Source organism: Amborella trichopoda, chromosome 5 (assembly GCF_054954075.1).
Source record: "Amborella trichopoda isolate Santa Cruz 75 chromosome 5, AtrichopodaSantaCruz75HAP2 v2.0, whole genome shotgun sequence".
NCBI classification, from domain to species: domain Eukaryota; kingdom Viridiplantae; phylum Streptophyta; class Magnoliopsida; order Amborellales; family Amborellaceae; genus Amborella; species Amborella trichopoda.
Window position 1 is genome coordinate 26,640,252 of NC_142340.1, and position 23,110 is coordinate 26,663,361.

The 23,110-nt window shown below is 35.4% G+C and overlaps 1 protein-coding gene across 1 annotated transcript in view; it reads left to right on the forward strand.

Moving 5' to 3' along the window:
- The first annotated feature begins 3,437 nt into the window (after nucleotides 1-3,437).
- LOC18431771 (Tetratricopeptide repeat (TPR)-like superfamily protein) overlaps nucleotides 3,438-23,110 on the forward strand; it is a 33,043-nt gene continuing 13,370 nt past the window's right edge. Inside the window, exons 1-11 of the mRNA XM_088866386.1 lie at nucleotides 3,438-3,587; nucleotides 3,689-3,763; nucleotides 3,840-3,870; nucleotides 5,264-5,383; nucleotides 5,466-5,506; nucleotides 16,848-17,059; nucleotides 17,570-19,800; nucleotides 20,450-20,662; nucleotides 20,753-21,517; nucleotides 21,639-21,874; nucleotides 22,854-23,064. Coding sequence (XP_088722512.1) covers nucleotides 3,708-3,763; nucleotides 3,840-3,870; nucleotides 5,264-5,383; nucleotides 5,466-5,506; nucleotides 16,848-17,059; nucleotides 17,570-19,800; nucleotides 20,450-20,662; nucleotides 20,753-21,517; nucleotides 21,639-21,874; nucleotides 22,854-23,064 — 4,116 coding nt within the window. The 5' untranslated portion in view covers nucleotides 3,438-3,587; nucleotides 3,689-3,707. The remainder of the gene's footprint in view (nucleotides 3,588-3,688; nucleotides 3,764-3,839; nucleotides 3,871-5,263; nucleotides 5,384-5,465; nucleotides 5,507-16,847; nucleotides 17,060-17,569; nucleotides 19,801-20,449; nucleotides 20,663-20,752; nucleotides 21,518-21,638; nucleotides 21,875-22,853; nucleotides 23,065-23,110) is intronic.

Consider the following 23,110-nt stretch of genomic DNA (forward strand, 5'->3'; position numbering starts at 1 on the left):
CCTTTAGAAGTACTTCCCAAGTCAAGGGTTTATTTTCTTTGACTAATACTCTTTTTGCCATTCTCCACCAGTGTTGTGCTTCACCTTCTAACATAAAGACTGTCAGGGCCACTTTCCTATCATCAGGACATTCCATTTCCTCGAATATTTTCTCCAATTGCATAATCCATCATCCCTCGGCTACCAGTGGGTTTACAGCACCCTTAAAAGAAGGTGGGTTCAATTTCTTAAATTGTTCGATATTACTCCCACCATTTCCTGTAACTGACTGCCTGGGTGGATTGTTGTTTTCCATCTGATGTTGCATTAGAGTAACCATATTTTCCAAGGCTTTGTGAATTCCTTCCATATCAGCCTCAGCTATTCTAGATCTTGACTTTGTCCCGGTCTATACACATAATAAATGTGATTTTAAGTACATTCTTTTTAAATTTCCTAAGAATCTTAAACCTATTGCTCTGATACCATAATTGTCACACCCCAAGAATTTACAATACTGTTATTCCTGAGATGTGACAGTCAAAGCATATATACATCTCTTGATAGGACAAATTTATAGTGGCGAATTCTTACGAGGTAACAAAAAAAAGTTGAACTAGCACAACAACAATATCTTCTAAAGTTGATCTCGACGAGCACTAAAAATGAAACCGCAGTTATCCTGAAAATTGTTTACCATAGTTTGATGAGTTTGGCTACTCAGTAAGTGATCATCATAATCATAAAAATAATCATGGTTGAAAGATATCAATATTTTCAAAAAGGAGATCTATTAACAGAAATGCATCAACAATTTCGCTTTCAATAAATGCATAATTAAGTATAATCCGAATAATTGAAATGCATATAACACTTTAACGGCAGTGCATAATTCAAAGGATTTCACAAAATACCCTACTGTCGTCCCAAGTATGTCGCCTATATACCCCATCAGCGTCCTGATGGGTCCACTTAATCCCGATCGGCGTCCCAAATAGGTCCACTTAATCCATGCAGGTCCACTTATACCTCACCGGCGTACCAGATGCGTCCACTTAGTCCCTATCGACGTCCCGGATAGGTCCACTTATACCTCACCGACGAACCGGATGAGTCCACTTGCATAACCTCACCGGAGAACTGGATGAGTCCACTTGCATACTTAAAGTATTTCTAAACCTCTTTAAACATTCGAAAGCAGTAATATCATGTACTCAACATATCACTGAAATCATTAATATGAATTTCACTGAAACCATTAATAACAGTCACTTTCAATAACATTTAAAAAATAACCAATCAAATATTTTGGGCTCAAATTTAGAAAGGTAGCAGTTTGTAAAGGCATTCTAGCATAATTGTCAGTTTAATATGTATAGGAAAACTCTTATAGAATTTCAAGAATACGGAATTATCACAATTTATGGGATATCGATTCACAAATAAATATTTCACAACAATACTATAATCAATTGCAAAAATATCAATTTTTAAATAATAAGGCAGTCATTTGCACATGAATTTTACAATATCTAAATATTAAAAAACAGTAGAAAGAAATATCACAATTTTACTAAAAGCAGAAATATCACATTTATTTCTAATAATTTTACAGTATCTAAAATTTCGGTTATGTTTCAAAATAATGACGTCGCGTGCGCATAAAATTTATCGCACCTAAAATTCATGATAATAAGTAGGAATAATTATTTCATTTCATTTTTTAAAAAGAATGGATTATTTTTCGAGACAATGAGGTCACTTACACACAAAACTTATAAAATGAAGATCCTGGACAGAAATATTACTATTTGTTAAAAACAGACTATTTTTCAAGAAGACGATGTCACTTACCTTAACTCTGAAACTGGGGAAGCAGATAGAACTAAGAAAACCAGTCTTTCGGTTTTTTTTTTTTTGAATGGGGCTTTTCTACGATTGATCATATTTCAAATTCAGAGAAAAAGAAAGAACCCAAATGATTTTCTATCCACTGATTTCAATTTGTAGGATGGAAAGCCATTAACGCTATTCACATGTTCTTGCCACCATCAATCACTATTGATCCTAGCCACTTTTTGTATTTAGAGAGAGGGCGGGAACAAATTTGTTAAAAGAGATGTGCATAGGAGAGAGAGTAAAAGACGTATAAAAAAGAAACACCTCAATGCAAGGTGTCGTTTAAATGAGTGTTCTTATAAACCTTTAAGGTGGTGGACTTAAGGTCCACTCAAGTAAAATTGGACCCTCAAGTATACTAGCAATGATATCTTTTATTTATTGTTAATATAAAAGCAACAATATCCTAACGGTATAGTATTATTATCCTTATTATTATTATCATTACTAATATATGATTATTAATTTATTTATTTTTGTATTTATTTTAGTTAATGTTGTTACACAATATATATAAAGAAACTATATACAGTAAAACCATTTACTTTTGATACAAGGATGTCATAATCATTATTGACCTTTGGAAATGAAATCTAGTGATTGAGGATGTGTCCTTGATTGGGCACATAGTCCAAAAGACCTTTTTTTGAATGTGGTGACGTATTTCACTATATTGAATTTCACATCTAATGGTTAAAAATGATTGTGACCTCTTTGTACAAAAAGACAAGAGCGGTTTCTATAAGGTTGCAATGTTAAACAATCCAATTAAGGCTTACCTCCAAAATTTATGATAATGTATTTTGGTATAAAAAATAAGGATTATTTGAAAATCTATTTTTATATTATAAAATTTTAAACTTAAAAAATAGTTAAAATCAAGTAGATGTATAAATATATGAAAATCTTGAAAATGGACTGTCTAGACAATATGTTGCAAGATGTACTAGTTATGAGACTCAAAATCTTTTGTTTTTTCATATTTATACATCTCGATATCAAGATGATCAAATAGAGTGCTTTTCAACATTTAAAGAACCTTTGTCATGGATTTTTGAGATGCATATGTAATTCTACATTTTAAAGTTGCAACCTTATATAAACTTTTTTCAAAGGGGATAAATACTTTTGGGTGTGGTTTCCATAAGGTTGCAACCTTAAACAATCAAATTAAGGTGCACCTCTAAATTTTATTATAACATATAATTTTGATGTAAAATATTCTAATGATTATCTCAAAATCTATTTTCATATTTAATTGTAAAATTTTAAACTCCAAAAATGTTTAAAATCAAGTAGATCTATAAATATATAGAAATCTTAAAAATAGACGGTCTAAATAAAGTATTGTAAGATGTACTATTTTTAGAGCTTAAAATTCATTTTATTTTTCGTACTCATATATCTTGAAGATGATACTTTTCAACATTAAAACAACATTTTTTGATACATTTTTGAGGTGCATCCGCAGTTCTACATTATAAGGTTGCAACCTTATATAAACTTTCTCCAATACCCTCACGGTATATAGTCCAAAATATAAAAGCTGAGATCGCTGTGCGACGGATTTTGGGTGAAGGGTTTCTGGTAAGAGCCATATCAACTCTCTCCATACTCGCAAGGCGGAACCTACACGTTTCGAACCAAAAGCAGGGCGTATTTAAGAAAGAAGGGCCAAGAGGTGTGAATTGCAGAGGAAGCGAGCCATGGTGGGTTGTCTTAAACTGGGTTCTGTCCTTCTAAGTGTTTTTCCTTCTTTCTTTTCAAGTTTTTCCCCATCAATTCTCTCTTTCTCTCTGTTGCGATGCAGTTCTCCATTGCCGCCATCAATGACACCAACTCCGGTGGCCAGTGGGAGACTCTTGCCCCAACTAAGGAAGCACAGGTACTCTCTCTCTCTCTCTCTCTCTTTCTCTCTCTCCTTAGGTGTTTCTGTTCTTATGGAATTGTGTTACTTACAGTTTTGGGTTTGTCGGCTTCATGTGCTTGCTGGTGGGTAAAACGCTCCTCTCTCTCTTGTATGTTTCCTCTGGAATTATGCTTATTAGGAGCCCACTCATTTGCGTTGGTGAGGTCCGTCCAAATTGAATGGAATTCCTTTAGGTGTTTTTGCTGTACTTGTTCTCAATGTTTTGGAGTATGAAATCTTTAGGTTGGTTTTTCTGATGAATTTCATAGAAATACTTTATGAATTTATGAATCAAATAATTTACAGTGTGGTTTATCATTGGAGGCCTTTTGTATAAATTCTTTGTGGGGTTTCAAATTTTTGAAAATTATTCACTTATAGCAGTTAAGGCCTTTTGCCTAGGCCTGAGTTGATGGGTATCTCTTCATTGACTGATAAATACTTCACTGTTTATGAATGGCCTTGACAATTCCTTTTTCTATTGATCCCAGAGCTATTTTGGTTATGTTTTTCTTGAATAAGTTCAGGGAAAATAGCATGAGCAATTCATTTTTGAATATATCCAAAAGGACGACAAAACCTTGCCTCAATTCATTTATGCAACTCGCTGTTTGCTTCCATCGTCAAATGTGCTAATGGCCAGTGCTATTGATGCCTTGGTTTCATGCGTTTAACTTGAAAATTTTCTCAATTTTCTTGGGAGCCTCTCCTGCAGCTCACTGGAACATTTTTTGCTTGTCCAACATGGTTTATATCGTTATGCAATTGCATGCTTGTCCGTATAAGCAGGCACTTTTTTATTCATTTGCTTGTTGTGGAAATGGAGTAGTTGTTGCCTTAACCAGTTTGTATGTTGGTATCTCTTTGTGAAGTCGGCTTTGGAGTGAGTAGATGCCTGAATGAGTTTTCAAGCATAGATATTGTCGACATGCTCAAAGATTTTTGTTATATGTAATAATAAAAAAGAACTTTTGTTTGGCGAATACTAGCTGTCAAACATGCGATGGTTTGGAAGTATAGTAAAATTTCTGTTACCCAATAGAAAACTTATTATGCGTAAAGAATAACTGATTTTCATATATTTCCCTCCATGTTTTCCCTTTTCTTATAAATCTCGTGAATTTTCTTTCACCCTTTGTTTTTTTACTCTGAAATTTTTGCTGAACTTCCTTAGATTCTTTCATATTCCTCTTTGTGGGTGGGCAACCGTGTATCACCATGCTCTGGGTTTAGAGATATATATTACTAGAAGCTGATTACCCTCCATGTTCTATGTGGATGTGTTCTATTTTCTAGCATTTCACCAAGATATATAGATATGTTACTCTTCAGGATTATATGCAAGTCATTGGAGACTTTGGATAATAATCTTAGGCATACTATTTCTGCCATTATTTCTATTTGGAGTGATTCTCTTATGTATCCATCAATCATGATCGAGTGAATTAGCATAAGACCCACTTTCATTCATGTTAGGAATTTCATCTCACTCAAGAGTATCACGAAGGCCTTCTACAATTACAAGCTAAAGAATACTCAAAAGCTCAAAGAAATTTTGAAGCTGTCCTAAGAGATCCTCTCATGTCAAATGCACAGGTAATATTTACTTCAGAAAGGCACAGAGATTTAGTAGTGGATTCTTCGTAAATCTACTGATCTGTTGTTATTTTCCTTTTAGGTGGATGGTAATACAAGAGACGGTCATCTATTACAACTTAGGTTTGGACCTTTGAATCACTATTATTTTTATCTATTAATATGGTGCTGATCTATTTATTTGTGTGTCGAAGATGGTTGTGAGCTTACGGGAAGTTCATTGTTAGAAAGTGGGTCTTTGCCCATATTTTAAGTGTTTGATGTTTGGTTGAGTTTCTAATGTTGAATATGCCTTTTCTTTATTATTTTGGATGTTTATTTTGTAAAGTCCTTGTTGCTTCACATGTAAACCTTTAAAGTTAGTTTTGAAGGTGTGATACCAAGTCCAAGTGACACAACATGAATTTTCTCTTCATTTCAATACAACATAACTCAAGTACATCAAATTGTACATATACAATTCCAACTACTAAACTTGGCCTTAAATAAACTTTTAAAACAAAATAAGACTGTAATTGGTCCATATCCTTAGTTCATGATGCAATATACATCAACAAGATTGATTAAGCACTTGATCATATACATGATCTAAAACATACAACAATATACAAAAACATTGCCAAATTATACATAACCTTGGCATTTCATCATATACTTCAAATTCAAACTCCTTTCTCCAAGAATTGTGTGGGCATAGAATTTGATCATAGGAAGCCAATTATAGGGGTCATTGTGCCTGGTTTATAGCCTTGGGTCTTGGCTATGTACTATATAGGAGGACTTTCAATGGCATAATCACAAAGGCCAATTGCAACATAAAAAAAGGGGAAGCCTTTAAGCATCATATTATGTATACTTTCATGAGGCATTCTAACATATGAGAGGGTTTAACAAAATGGATTCAAAACCATTGGAAAAAGTGGGAGAAAAAACCGAGGCACAAATCACTCTCAATTTTGTGAGAAAATGAATAGCATGAGCATGGAGATTAAGACATAAATCTTCCTTTTAGAATCTCACCGAAATAATCAATTAGAGAGTGAATCAATCTGCCGATATACACTTGAAACACAGAAGAATTTGCAGAAATCAAATGATCAAAACTAGTGGGAAAACCATAGGAGAAATCGTGGCTCTTAAAACACAAGGCTGGCTCATAGAATTCATAAATCGAGCCACATAAATTTGGCATAATCTCCTCTTATGATAACAACAATTTGAAACATCAAAATGAAGATCTAATTGACTCATTTGGTTGTAAAAGTCTCAGAGAAATATCTGTAAAAAATTCTCAAAAAAAGCTCATGGAAACTAAATCAATTTGTGCATGGATGATGCCTTCAATTATATGGATCAAAAGGAATTAAAGTATCAAAGAGATTAATGATCTAACATCAAATTGATGAATGAAGCTTGCCGAAATTAGGAGTTTACAATAAGAATAATTAACTAGAATAAAAGGAAAATGATGTGTTCTTACTGATGAAGGCCTAAGACTAGATCATCCATGTCTTGAATTTGAGCTTTAATTATCATTAATGGAGCCTTCATGATGCTTCTATGGATTTCTCTCACATCACCTTTGCACACTTTGGAAGCGAGAGAAAGGGAGAGGAGATTGCCTAGGGCGTGCCACAGTAGAGAGGTTAGAGAGAGAGAAAGTGGCGTGCCACTCTAGTGAGAGAATGGGTTGTTTTCAAGTGTAGAGACTTCAAGGGGTATTTATAATGTTGAGTGTTGAGTGTAGAGATGCTTTAGATGTGCTTTAATTTTGGCCATTGAAGTCCAACATCCATGGCTACAAAGACAAGCTTGTTCCTAGCTCACCATCTACCATCAGGCCATCTTGATGTGTGGTATGGATTTAACATTCTTATCTTCCATTTTAATAACCATAATTCACTGTAATTTCCCTTGTATAAAATACCCTTGCTCTCATCATATAATTGAACTTAAAACGAGGTTGCAGGGCATACTCTTGAGGTAATTTGTCAAAGCTCCAGTAAAAATGAAATTTCAAAACTTCCGTCCATTTTGTAAGAGTATGTGGGGGCTAGTCAAATCATGCTGCATAAGTTAGGTGGTTAAGTGCACAACTACTACATACCCTTAGGGTTTAGATTGTAATTACAAACCCTATGCCCCTTCTAAAAGGGGTTCAGACATGTGCATAAACCACTTGCTTTGCACTTCTAATATGTTTCGAAATTAATTTTGTCAATTTTTAAAATAGCACAAAATCTAATATTACAAAACACATCCCCACATAACAAATTACACAATGACCTAGAAAGCCACCATGGGGAATGATGTCACCCCCACGTTATCTCTATTGGGGCTGATGTGGAGGCTCCCATGGCCCCATGTGGACACCCATTGGCCATTTGGGTGTCTCATGTGGGTCTAGTGGGTCTGTCCTTAATCGTATTTTGGTAAAAACAATTCCAGAAAACACTTTTTCTTATTTGGAAAAATCCAAAAAAATATCTAAAAATTCCTAAAAATCCTTTTAATTATTTTCCATCAAAAGAATCCATTTTCACAATGTTTAAAAACATTTTTAAAGGAAATTAGGATCTATGGATTTGAATTAGGAATCAGAGCACTCCACTTGGCTAGACATAGAATCGTAAGCCACCTTCTCGGTATGACCCAACATACTCATGACCCTATAACGTATAATCAGGGGCTCATGATATTGGCTTATCAAAGTCAAACCAATGAGTGACCCTGGATCCCAAGTACTAGTGGATTTCAAATGCACCCCTAGAAGACATGCATACACAAGGTGTGGGCATCCTCGCTTGGCACATGTGCATACCTCTTCTTAGTGGATCCCAGGAAAAGTCGATTTTCCATGCTTTGCTACTGTTTATGCACATGGTATGAGAAAGTTCTAAGAGTAAGGGTGTTACACTCCAAGAAATTTCAATACAGATATTCTTGAGATGTGACAGTCCAAAACATATATACATCTCTTGATAGGACAAATTTGCAGTGGCGAGGTCTTACAAAGTAAATAAAGAAAGCTAGCACAACAACAATATCTTCCAAGGTTGATCTTGACTAGCACTCAAAATGAATCCGCAGTTATCCTGAAAAAATGTTTACCATATTTTGATGAGTTTGGCTACTCAGTAAGTGATCATTATAATCCTAAAAATAATCATGGTTGAAAGACATCAATATTTTCAAAAAGGAGATCTATTAATAGAAATGCATGAACAGTTTCACTTTCAATAAATGCATAATTAAGTATAATCCAAATAATTGAAATGCATATAACACTTTAACGGCAGTACATAATTCAAAGGATTTCACAAAATACCCTACTGGCGTCCCAAGTAGGTCACCTATATACCCACCCCATCAGCGTCCTGATGGGTCCACTTAATCCTTATCGGCGTCCCGGATAGGTCCACTTAATCCCTGCAAGTCCACTTATACCTCACCGGCTTACCGAATGAGTCCACTTAATCCCTATCGACGTCCCGGATAGGTCCATTTATACCTCACCGGCGAACCAGATGAGTCCACTTGCATACTTAAATTATTTTTAAATCTCTTTCAACATTCGAAAGCAACAAATATCATGTACTCAATATATCACTGAAATCATTAATATGAATTTCACTGAAACCATTAATAACAGTCACTTTCAATAACATTTCAAAAATAACCAATCAAATATTTTGGGCTCAAATTTAGAAAGGTAGCAGTTTGTAAAGACATTCTAGCATAATTGCCAATTTAATATGTATAAAAAAAAAAACTCTTATAGAAATTCAAGAATACGGAATTATCACAATTTATGGGATATCAATTTACAAATAAGCATTTCACAACAATGCTATAATTAATTGCAAAAATATCAATTTTTAAGTAATAAGGCAGTTATTTACACATGAAATTTACAATGTCTAAATATTCAAAAACAGTAGAAAGAAATCTTACAATTTTACTAACAGCAGAAATATCATATTTATTTCTAATAATTTTACAGCATTTAAAATTTCTAACATAGTTAAAATATCACAATTTTATTAAACAGATTATTTTTCAAAATAATGAGGTCACTTGTGCATAAAATTTATCGTGCCTAAAATTCATGATAATAAGCAGAAATAATTATTTCATTTTATTTTTAAAAAGAACGGATTATTTTTCAAGATAATGAAATCACTTACACACAAAACTTATAAAATAAAGATCTTGGACGGAAATATCACTATTTATTAAAAACATACTATTTTTCAAGAAGACGATGTCACTTATACACAAATATTTGAGAGGGAGCTTTCGATAAAAATTCGGCTAGAGAGAGGAGTTCATTGTGTTTCGACCAGAGAGAAAAATCTAATAAGTTTTCTAAGATAGGAGTCTTCACCTCTTTTAATTTAAATTTTATTAATATATTATTTTATTCTTTTATTACGTTACAGGCATGAGCGTTAGCTTACGCTTTAAACGCCTAAAGCCCACGTCCTTTAGTGGACGTGGCAAGAGCAAGGAAGCAACAAAGCATTTAAACCAAAAGCTTTTAAAAGTAACGATGGTCTTTAAGGACCATCATGTTCAAACGAATTGTCATGTATTAAAAGTTTCGTTTTTTTTTTTTTTTTTTTTTTTTTTTTTTTTTTTTTTTTTTTGAAAGTTTAAGATTGTTACATTCTTCCCCCCTTAAAGAAATTTAGTCCTCTAAATTTATGTAATTACTAAAAAAGATAGGGATATTTTTCTCTGATATCGTCTTCTCGTTCCCAAGTCGACTCTTCTCTTGAATGATACTGCCATAATATACGGACTAAAGGAATTTCCTTCTTGCGCAACACTTGCACCCTTCTATCCAGTGTCAAAATTGGCTGTTCAATGAAAGATAGGTCCTTGATGATCGATAAAGGTTCATATTTCAAGATATGAGATGGGTTGGGCTGATATTTTCGTAGTGAGTATACATGAAAGACATTATGGACATTTGACAATTCGGTTGGTAAGGCAAGTCTATAAGCGACACGTCCGATTCTTTTCAGGATTTCAAATGGTCCGATGTAACGTGGGTTCAGCTTTCCTCTCTTGTCGAATCTCATAATGCCTTTTATTGGTGAGATTTTTAGGAAAACTCGATCATTTTTCTCAAATTCAAGATCTCTCCGTCGGTTATTGGCATAACTCTTTTGCCGACTCTGAGCTGTCTTGAGTCTTTCACGAATTAATGCTATTTTATCTGTGGTTATCTGGACAATTTTTGGTCCCAAAAGCTTTCTTTCACCAACCTCGTCCCAACAGATGGGTGACCTGCATTTCCTTCCATACAGGGCTTCATATGGTGCCATCTGAATATTGGCTTGGAAGCTATTATTATAAGCAAACTTAATCAGGGGTAAATGGTCATCCCAGCTTCCTGTAAAGTCAATAACACTGGCCCTCAGCATATCTTTCAAGGTTTGGATGGTCCTTTCCGATTGTCCATCAGTTTGGGGGTGAAAGGCTACTAAAGGTGAGTCTCGTCCCCATGGCTAACTGTAGTCTAGCCCAAAATTTAGAAGTAAATCGAGTATCCCTGTCCGATACAATACTGATCGGAACTCCATGTAATCGCACTATTTCCTTAATGTACAACTGGGCCAGTCGATCCAAAGTGTACGTCGTGCGAATCGGTAGAAAGTGGGCAACTTTGGTCAACCGGTCCATAATGACCCAAATGCTTTCATGTCCTGAATTTGTTCTAGGCAAGCCAGAGACAATGCATAGAGATGTGCTCCCACTTCCATTCTGGCAAGGGTAAAGGCTGCAACAACCCAGCGGGCCTTTGATGTTCAGCTTTTACTTGCTGTTAGGCACTTAGATACAAATAGTGCTACCTCTTTTTTCATATTATTCAACCAAAAGGTTTTCTTCAGGTCTTGATACATTTTAATACTTCCAGGATGTATCGTATAACGAGAGTGATGTGCTTCTTCCAAAATAGCTTTCTTCACACTCTCATTATTCGGAATACAAATCTGACCCTTGAATCTTAGCAAATCCTCACTACACATAGAGAATTCGTCTCTCTTTCCTTGCTTCACCTCTTCTATAATTGTTATAAGCTGATGGTCTTTCTTTTGTGCCAATCGAATCTATTGGATTAATTGGGGTTTTGCCTTAATGTTGGCAATCATACTTACCACACCAGTAATGGACAGAGTCGGATGCCAATCCACTATTTCCTCTAACAATCTCATTTCTTGGATCATTAGATGAGCTAAGACTCCCGTAGATTTTCTACTTAGAGCATCAGCCACAACGTTAGCTTTTCCTGAATGATAATGGATTGTACAATTCCATCCATCTTATCTGCCGCATATTTAAATCCTTCTGAGAGAAGAGGTATTTCAAACTCTTATGATCCGTGTATATTTCGAATTGCTCACCATATAGATAATGCCTCCATATTTTCAAAGCGAATACTATTGCAGCTAGCTCCAAGTCATGAATTGGATATTTTTTCTCATATTCTTTCAACTGTCTGGATGCATATGCCACTACTTTCCCATATTGCATTAATACACAGCCCAAGCCTTTATGTGAAGCATCACTATAAATCACAAATTCCCCACTCCCTTCAGGAATAGCTAAAATAGGTGTTGAAGTTAATCGAACTTTTAGTTCTTGAAAACTCTTTTCACATTCACTTGTCCACTCAAATTTGGCATTTTTCTGTGTCAATTGAGTCAATGGGGTTGCGATTCAAGAAAATCCTTTTAAAAATATTCTATAATATCCTGCCAATCCCAAAAAGCTTCGAACTTCAGTCACATTACTTGGTTGTTTCCAATTAACAACGGCTTCAACCTTTGAAGGATCAACTGATAGACCTTCCTTTGATATGACATATTCTAAAAATGTCACTTGTTCAAGCCAAAATTCACATTTATTAAGTTTGGCATACAATTTCTTTTCTCTTAATATTTGCAATACCATTCTTACATGTTGCTCATATTCCTTCTGATTCTTGGAATAAATTAAAATATCATCGATGAATACCACAATAAATTTATCCTAAAAGGACTTAAAGATCCGATTCAGCAAATCCATAAATGCAGCCGGTGCATTGGTAATCCAAAAGGCATGACTAAAAATTCATAATGGCCATACCTTGTTCTGAAAGCTGTCTGGGGAACATCTTCACTTTTAATCTTAAGCTGATGGTATCCAAATCTAAGATCAATTTTTGAAAACACTTGTGATTATTGTAATTGATTAAATAAATCATTAATTCTAGGTAATGAATACTTATTTTTCACTCACTTGGTTCAACTGTCTATAATCAATACACAATCTCATAGTCCCATCGTTCTTTTTGATAAACAGCACTGAAGCACTCCAAGGTGACACACTGGGTCTGATAAAACCTTTATCTAATAATTCTTCCAATTGTTGTTTCAGTTCCTTAAGTTCTGCAGGTGTCATTCTGTAAGGTGCCTTAGAAATTGGTGCTACCCTTGGCAATAATTCAATGGAGAATTCAATTTTCCTGTCAGAGTAATCTTGACAATTCTTCTGGAAAAACGTCGGGAAATTCTCGAATAACCGGAGTGGTAACCAAATTTATTTCTTCCTTCCTATCTTCTTTGATATAGGCAAGAAAGCCTTGACACCCTTTTTGAAGGAGGTGATTAGCTCGAATACAAGAGATTAAATATGATGGGGAGTCTTCTTTGATACCATTGAAGTAAAATACTGGTTGATTCGAAATGCTAAAGGTAACCATTTTTTTATAACAATCAATACTTGCATGGTATGCAGAAAGCCAATCCATGCCTAAGATTACATCAAAATCTTGAATTTCCAGGATTATTAAATCAACCAACAGTTCCTTTTCTTCTATCTTTATTGCACATGATTTGTACACTATATTGATGTTAATTGAATTTCCCATCGGTGTGGCTACCTCAAGATTGTATTTTAATTGTTCTGGTTCTACCTTTAAGTGGCATGCAAAGTGTGATGACACAAATGAATGAGTAGATCTAGGATCAATCAAAACATGAGCTACTTTTTGGAAGATAATAAGAGTACCTTACATCACTGATTTTGAGGCCTGAGCGTCTTGCTCGGTGATTGCAATTACTTTTCCCTTCTTCTGCGGCTTTTGAGTTATCTCTCCCTGCTTTGGAAGCTGTTGCATCTGTAAACTAGGACATTGTCTAATTTGGTGTCCCAATTTTCCACATTTAAAACAGGCTCCGGTATTCTTATAACAAGGGCTTGATCCATGGTTTTTCCCACATTTTCTACATGGTTCTATTGGGCTTTGGAGTGGCAAGGGCCTTGGCTTCTTGTTTACCCTTTCAAACTGTTGTCGATTAGATGGTGTGGGTCTAACATGGTTTTTCTGATTTTTCGTCTTTTGGTAATCTTCGAAATCTTTTTCGACACTTTGGGCTCAATCCACTATTTCAGCATAAGTTCTCAATTTTAAGATCGATATCCTGCTTTCATTAGCTGGCCTGAGACCTCTTTCAAATTTTTTCACCTTTCTTGCCTCATTGTTAATCATATGTGGTGTAAACCTGGACAATTCAGTAAACTTGGCCTCGTAGTGTGCTACTGTCCCATTTCCTTGGATTAATTCTAGAAATTCCATTTCTTTTCAGTCTCGAATAAAATCTGAGAAATACTTTTCATTAAATGCCTTTAGAAATACTTCCCAAGTCAAGGGTTTATTTTCTTTGACCAATACTCTTTTTGCCATTCGCCACCAGTGTTGTGCTTCACCTTCTAACATAAAGACTGCCAAGGCCACTTTCCTATCATTAGGACATTCCATTACCTCGAATATTTTCTCCAATTGCATAATCCAACCCTCGGCTTCCAGTGGGTTTACAGCACCTTTAAAAAAAAGTGGGTTCAATTTCTTAAGTTGTTCGATATTACTTCCACCATTTCCTGTAACTGACTGCTTGGGTGGATTGTTGTTTACCATCTGATGTTGCATTAGAGCAACCATATTTTCCAAGGCTTTGTAAATTCTTTCCATATTGGCTTCAGCTATTCTGGATCTTGACTTTGTCCCAGTCTGTACACACAATAAATGTGATTTTAAGTACATTCTTTTTAAATTTCCTAAGAATCTTAAACCTATTGCTCTGATACCATAATTTGTTTCACCCCAAGAAATTCCAATACAGATATTCTTGAGATGTGACAGTCCAAAACATATATACATCTCTTGATAGGACAAATTTACAGTGACGAGGTCTTATAAAGTAAATAAAGAAAGCTAGCACAACAACAATATCTTCCAAGGTTGATCTTGACTAGCACTCAAAATGAGTCCGCAGTTATCTTGAAAAAATGTTTACCATAGTTTGATGAGTTTGGCTACTCAGTAAGTGATCATCATAATCCTAAAAATAATCATGGTTGAAAGACATCAATATTTTCAAAAAGGAGATCTATTAACAGAAATGCATGAACAGTTTCACTTTCAATAAATGCATAATTAAGTATAATCCAAATAATTGAAATGCATATAACACTTTAACGGCAGTGCATAATTCAAAGGATTTCACAAAATACCCTACTGGCGTCCCAAGTAGGTCACCTATATACCCACCCCATCAGCGTCCTGATGGGTCCACTTAATCCTTATCGGCATCCCAGATAGGTCCACTTAATCCCTGCAAGTCCACTTATACCTCATCGGCTTACCGAATGAGTCCACTTAATCCCTACCGACGTCCCGGATAGGTCCATTTATACCTCACCGGCGAACCAGATGAGTCCACTTGCATACTTAAATTATTTTTAAATCTCTTTCAACATTCGAAAGCAGCAAATATCATGTACTCAATATATCACTGAAATCATTAATATGAATTTCACTGAAACCATTAATAACAGTCACTTTCAATAACATTTCAAAAATAACCAATCAAATATTTTGGGCTCAAATTTAGAAAGCTAACAATTTGTAAAGACATTCTAGCATAATTGCCAATTTAATATGTATAAAAAAAAAAACTCTTATGGAAATTCAAGAATACGGAATTATCACAATTTATGGGATATCAATTTACAAATAAGCATTTCACAACAATGCTATAATCAATTGCAAAAATATCAATTTTTAAGTAATAAGGCAGTCATTTACACATGAAATTTACAATGTCTAAATATTCAAAAATAGTAGAAAGAAATCTTACAATTTTACTAACAGCAGAAATATCGTATTTATTTCTAATAATTTTACAGCATTTAAAATTTCTAACATAGTTAAAATATCACAATTTTATTAAACAGATTATTTTTCAAAATAATGAGGTCACTTGCGCATAAAATTTATCGTGCCTAAAATTCATGATAATAAGCAGAAATAATTATTTCATTTCATTTTTAAAAAGAACGGATTATTTTTCAAGATAATGAAATCACTTACACACAAAACTTATAAAATACAGATCTTGGATGGAAATATCACTATTTATTAAAAACAGACTATTTTTCAGGAAGACGATGTCACTTACACACAAATATTTGAGAGGGAGCTTCCGATAAAAATTCGGTTAGAGGAGTTCACTGTGTTCGACCAGAGAGAAAAATCTCATCAGTTTTCGAAATTAGGAGTCCTCACCTCTCTGAATTTAAATTCTACTAATATATTATTTTATTTTTTTATTACGTTACAGGTGTGAGCGTTAGCTTACGCTTTAAACGCCTAAAGCCCACGTCCTTTAGTGGACGTGGCAAGAGCAAGGAAGCAATAAAGCTTTTAAACCAAAAGCTTTTAAAAGTAACGATGGTCCCTTTGGACCATCATGTTCAAACGAATTATCATGTATTAAAAGTTTTTTTTTTTTTTTTTTTTCTTATTTTATTTTATTTTTTGAAAGTTTAAGATTGTTACAAAGGGATTTAGGCCAATGCCCTCTATTGGCCTTAACCTTCCCATAGAGGGCTAATCATCGAGCTCAAATCATCATACACATAAAATTACATCGCCCTAGCCCAATCATCTAGTCATGAGACCCAATCGAGCTCAATAACAATAACAATCACCGACCCTGACTAGAGGTAACCCTGAAACCTCTCGGTAGCTCTCATATATACACCAATCCTCCTCATAACTGTCCTAGGGTTTCCATGATTCTATGCACGCCAAGATCTTAGAGTCATATTGCTCTTTTCATTCCCATTGTGAGCAAGAGCTATAACATGTCAGTGTTACAAGGCCATAACTCCAACAAGTTTATTCTTTCAGCTAAATTTTTAGACCACCTTTCCTTGCTTTTCATTATCAAGATATAAATTCAACAACTCTTATATCTTTGTTTTCTTGAAAATTACAATTTGATTTACAAATGCTCTCCTGCCTAATGGAATCCCTCTTTAGCAAATTTAGTATCATTATTAAATGATCTTACATCTGCATTTTCAGAATTAAGCCATCGGTTTTCAACACCATCATGTTTGTTTGCAGGTTTTTGGCTCTAAAGAATTTAGCCACTGTGTTCCTAGAACAAGGCTCTATGCATTATGAGAGTGCAATCAATTGCTATCTCCAAGCTGTTGAAATTGATACAAAAGATTCAGTTGTCTGGAATCAATTGGGGACATTGTCATGTTACATTGGCTTGCTCAGCATAGCACGTTGGGCATTTGAACAAGGGCTTTCTTGCAGTCCCAACAACTGTAAGGAGTTTATTGTAGCCTTTTGTGTAAATTTTTCTTTAGGAATGCGGATTCTGGTTTAAAATTTTGTTTGTGAATCGGTGCAATGCTTTTCTGATGTTTTGCATTAAGGTTTCTCTAGTGCCATGAGTTCCCTGGTTACTTGGCACCTTGTGTTGTAGCCATGCCATCATTGATTTAGATGGTGTAGTTGTGACCCATTTTGTCTTGATTGTAGCATGAAATTTCAATTTTTATGGCTACTCTCTGGAATGGAAAGCATACTATCATCTAGTGGATAATGGAAAACTCAAAAGTCCATTGGGTCATCACCATCCATTAAGATGATGGATGCTGATGGAGAGAGTAGGACTCACCAGAACACGATCTAACCCCAATGGTGGTTCCCATTGTTTTCCCATCTCTACCCATCATGTCTATGGATGTCGATGATCTAATAGGTCATTTTTTCTTTAGTCAGTTGGATTGTATTATTCACAGAAGTTTATTTCATGATTCTACATGTTGCAGGGAACTGCATGGAAAAGCTTTTGGAAGTGCTGATTGCTATTGGGGACGAAATTTCATGCCTATCTGTGGCTAACTTGATACTGAGGAACTGGCCATCACATGCTCGTGCTTTGCTTGTGAAAACTGTCATTGAGGAATCAGAGCGAATCCCATTTGCACCTCGTGGTATTGATCGACTGGAGCCAAAGCATGTTAGGTTAAAGTTCCCCAACAAGAGAAAATCTATTGATGAGCCATATGATGGGGCTGACATAAAGAAAAAGAGAAATCAGACTGTAGAATTACTTTTGCCTGAGGCATCCTTGTCCTCTCTTGTGGATGCAATTTTGAAAATCTTACGTCCACTGAGTGCTAAAGGTTCTGAGAATAGCCCCATAAATGAAAAGCAAAGTAGAAGTGCTGAGTTTCCTTCTAGGAACAATGAATTGCATGGAAAGGGGGAAACTGATGACCTGAATATGAAGGGAAGGTACACAGATATGCGAATGAGGATAAATGTATCTTCCAGTTCAGAAAATGTTGGGGATCCATTTATTGGGAAAGGTATGGGTATGTTATTAGCAGGAAATCAATCATCCACTGCCGAGAAGAACCCTGAAAAAATATTTCATGGAAAAGAAAAGGAAGGCAGTACAGATGAAGAAGTGCATCCCCAAGAGAGGCGAAGTACTCGTCTAGAAAGGCTTCGAAGTCGAAAACCTGAGAAAGAAGAACTGGATTACCCCTTAAGCAAAAACCGCGCAGAGGCTGCTTTTCAAATTCTGAAACCATTTATTGTTGTTGGATTGGAGAAAAAGGATTACAATTATAATCAGACAAATACTGTTCTCCTTATGGATACTTTAGAATTTGGTGTTAATGATATCAGCAGATTCTTTATGGAGGTTTCCGGCAATTATGGTATATATCATCTTAGTCACATGCTCCTTGAAGAGGTTGCATGTAGAAAACTTCCATTTCAGGATTTCTTTTTCAGATTGCTGGAGTTGGAGAGGTTGACTAGGTGCTGGAGTCAAGATAGGACATTTGCGTGCAGCCTTTTTCTTTCAGAAGTGTATTACGATCTTGGTTCTAGTTCTGCAAATGAGTCCAAGCGTGCAGAGCTCTTCTCTGAGGCATTTTATCACCTTTGTAAAGTCGTTGAGCTCATTTCTTTAGATATCCCTGCTTACTCAGCCCTCAGTTCAGAAAATCTTAAGGTTATTTTCGGACGTCCAGTGGGCAAGAATGACTTGAAAGTGCGTTTTGATGAGAACACCAAGCAAAACAGCAACTATGGAGATCCAAATGAAAAGACCCATCAGATTAACAACTGTGGAGTTTCCAATGACAACATCAAATATAATAACATTGGTGATTCAAATGAGAACATTCATCAGAATAACACTTATGGAGACTCAAATAAGAAATGTCAACATGATAACAACTCTGGAAATTCAAATGAGAGCACTCTTCAGAATAACTCTGGAGACTCAAATGAATTAGCAGCAAGTAAGTCTTTTGAGGAATCAACTGTCATAGATTATTCAGTCTTACCCTTGGATAATTCCTTCTGGGTTCGGTTTCACTGGTTAAGTGGTCGCTTGTTGACTTATTCTGGCAACGATGAGAAAGCTTATGAAGAATTTGAGAGAGCCTTGTCCCTATTGAAAAATGCTGGAAATATGAAGGAGACCCTGCCTTTGGTCTTACTTCCTCATTGTAAACTTGTCAAAGCCATAAACATTGAAAGACTTCAGCACGAGATTAATCTGTTGAAAGTGCACAGTTTGTTGAGGAATTTGGGTGGTAAAACGATGACTAGGGAATCATATTCCGGGTTGGCTAAATTGTTCTCTCCACTGTTGCTTTCTGCTCAAGATATATACCTTGACCAAATATTTGGTGCTTACAGTAGTGTAAAAGGGGTTGCATCAGTTGAATTGTCTGCACTAGATATTCTAATTTCTGCATGTGAAAATGCAGTTCCCTTAGAAAATGAAGTGTATTTAAGTTGCCATCGAAGGAAGCTACATATACTTTCTGTCGCAGCCGGTATTCTAGAATCAGTGGCCTCTTGTAACCTTCCTAAAAAGCCAAATGGTGATGTGGTGGATCCCTCGTACGAACCAGAAGCTCCAGAATTCTATATGAGAGAGTGTTGGAATCACATGGTTGCTCAGGAAGTTAATGCAATATACCTATGCTTATCCCATTTGAAAGATGAAATGGATGAAACGAGTGGTATATCTGTAAGTGTTGATGATTTAGTTGCTCTTTCTGATTGGACAGTTAGATGGTGCATTTCTTTTTGTTTATGTTTAGTTGGGAATTCAGAAATTTATCCTGTTTAGTAAGACTGGTCCAATGTGCTTACATACTTCTGCATCTAGTTTTGATACATAAACAATTCGGGTAGTTGAAAAGTTTAAAATGACATAATTTCCTTGAACTATACCTTATCTATATTCTGTAACAAATGATGGCGTAGCTTATAGAACTACAATATATATACTTTTCATGTTCTGATTTGATTTTTGTTCTTTTGACTATATTCTGCTTTAATTTCTATTACAGTTATGCATTTCTTTTTCTTGTTGTGTTTTTTTTTTTTTGGGGTGGGGGTGGGGGGTTGGTTTTGTAGTTTTTTATTTATTTTTATTAATGTTGTTTTTTTTTTTTTTTGGGGGGGGAGTGTTTGTATAGGCGTTTGATATGCTTTTTCTAATATTTCTCCCATGTGAGAATATGTCTTATGTGATTCACTGTACCCGTCACTTGTTCTATTTGGGATCCTTAGTTTCTTTCTCGCAAATCATAGAATAATTTTCTTTTTCACCAATTCACCATTATCATTTGAATTGGGGTTCTGTGAAACCAAGTTATTATTCATTTTCGCAGGAGAAATTTAGTGCCCCCGCTGGCTTACTTGGTGATATTCAGTATTTTCTGTTGGTGATCATTTGTAATCTGTGTCAACGTTTCACCTATCAAAAATCATCTGAAGTAGGAACGGATTATAATGCTCAATTGGAAACGAAGTGCTTTATGGAGTCCGCAATTGCATTCTGTAAACTTCAGCATCTTGATCCTGACAACCCTGCTAAAAGTCAAGTAAGTTGCTGCTGGTTTACGAGAGTGCTATCTCTTTTCGCGTGCTTTAATTGGAGGTCATGATACTATTGGTGTTCCTTGACGTTTCAGGTGGAACTGATTGCTGCAATGCATGAATTGCTTGCTGAATATGGCCTATGCTGTGCTGGTAAAGATGGCGATGGTGAAGAAGGGGCATTTCTCAAACTTGCAATTAAGTATCTTTTGGCATTAGATGTAAAGCTGAGATCGAATTCTCACTCCTCAAGTAGAAAGCAGGAAAAAGCACAAGGTTCTGAGGTTTTATCTGTTTCTGATCCTACAAGTTCATTTTTTTTGGAAAGAAAGGAGAATGAGGCCATTGATATAGAGGCTACTTCAATGGAGAAGCATGAAACCAAAATGATCATTGAGCAAGATCCTCCAAATGCTCTGCTTATAGAGAGCTTCCTGAATGCATCTGAAAAGGAAAAGGATGGAGCCCAAGGGAAAGATGGAATTAGCGATAAGTTAATGAAAACTGATGGCTGTAATGCTGATAATGGAAATCTCACCACAGATGCTGCAATGAATAAAGTGGAGGAAGCACAAGGGAAGGATGGAAGAGTTGACAAATTAAAAGAAATTGATAGCCATAGTGCTGATATGCGAAATGTTACCCTAGATGCTGAAAGGAATAAAGTGGAGTTGGGAATAGATAATGCACTAGACCAATGTTTCTTCTGTTTATATGGTTTAAATCTTAAGGGTGGTCCAGATGCTTCCGATGATGATGATCTAGCCATTCATAGAAACACAAATCGTGGAGAATATCAATCAAAGGAACAATGTGCTGATGTATTCCGATATCTTTTGCCTTATGCAAAGGCCTCATCAGTAAGTTCTTTTATTGTGTTCTTGTTGGTTTGGCTGCTTGAGATTGATGCTACAATATTTTTAACAATGGTAAAGCCCTTTATTTTCTCATTTCTCTTCTGATATTTCTTATTCATTTCAGAGAGCTGGTTTGGTTAAACTTCGAAGAGTATTGAGGGCCATATATAAACACTTTCCACATCCCCCTGATGATATCTTGATGAAACACTCTATTGATAGATTCCTCGATGATCCTGATTTAAGTGAATGTAAGCTCTGTGAAATGGTGATTTCCTGTGAAAGTGTGGAATCAATCATTACATTTGTTTTTCCGGATCGAAATGCAACTCAATCGGGCAAGGCATTTCTGATTGGAAGGTGAATGTTCTACATCCATATTCTAAGACCCTGTTAATTTAAATTTTCTTACAACTAGTGGTTGACTTGTTCACTGCCAAATCTGAGTCAACTTGCCTCGTTAAACAGTTAACTTGGAATATCTTGGATGAGTTTGTCACATTGGCGGTCATTTTTTTCTGAAGTGGGAAGTGTTTTTCATGGGATTGTAGCCAGCGTATCACCAAGTCAAACCACATTACAAAATGCCTTTTAATGTGTTAAAAAATTCAAACGCATTATATAACAAAAACTTGGGTATTTTTCATTTCTAAAACAACGCAACTTGATGAACTTGAGTTTATTCGGTAATTTTTCTTAGGTGTAAACAGTGTTGCATGGATACCGACATGTGTATCTTTGTCTCTGTGTGTCTAGAGTGTCAACTACGGAAGGTGAAAAAAGATCAATACTTTTCACACATCTTTATAGTGTTATGTCAACTTTTTCCTTTGTAAATGAAAATAAATACAATCTATACACCAATATTTTAAAAAATAAATAAATTGCATGCACCTGATGGTCTTGGCAATGTCATCTTAACAGAACATCATGGGATCAAACCCCTCTGCAACGTTTTGATGCTGATTAACTTAAAAAAAAGTGTAAAATAATGTTGAGAAAAAATCAAGTTTTGGACTGGGTGGAGCTCGAACTCATGACCTTTCTACAATATAAATTCACACTACTGCTTGGGCACTTTGAATTTGATGACACAAATGGAACATAATTCTATATAATTGGCGATATGGTACTCAGAATCAGTGACATCACCTGACATGTACGGTCACGGTCAGGACCATGTCTAAATGTGGCGACCGCTATACCATGCCCCTTGTGGAGGGTTGGGTAACACTGGTTGTAAATGAGTTATGAATCGTTGATTAGAACCATAAATTTGGGGTCTTCATATTTTCTAATGATGATTTGTATGCTTGTTATTCTAAATGTTCTATTGCAGCTCGGATTCTTATCAAGACGTTTATGGCAACTTGTATTACTTCCTAGCTCAGGCTGAGGAAATGAATGCAACTGATAAATGGCCTGGGTTTGTTCTTACCAAGGAAGGGGAGGAATTTGTTGAGCAAAATGCTAACCTCTTTAAGTATGATTTACTTTACAACCCCTTCCGCTTTGAGAGTTGGCAGAGGCTTGCAAATATTTATGATGAGGTAAGATATAAAGTAGGAGAAATATTCTATTTTTTTAATGGTTAGA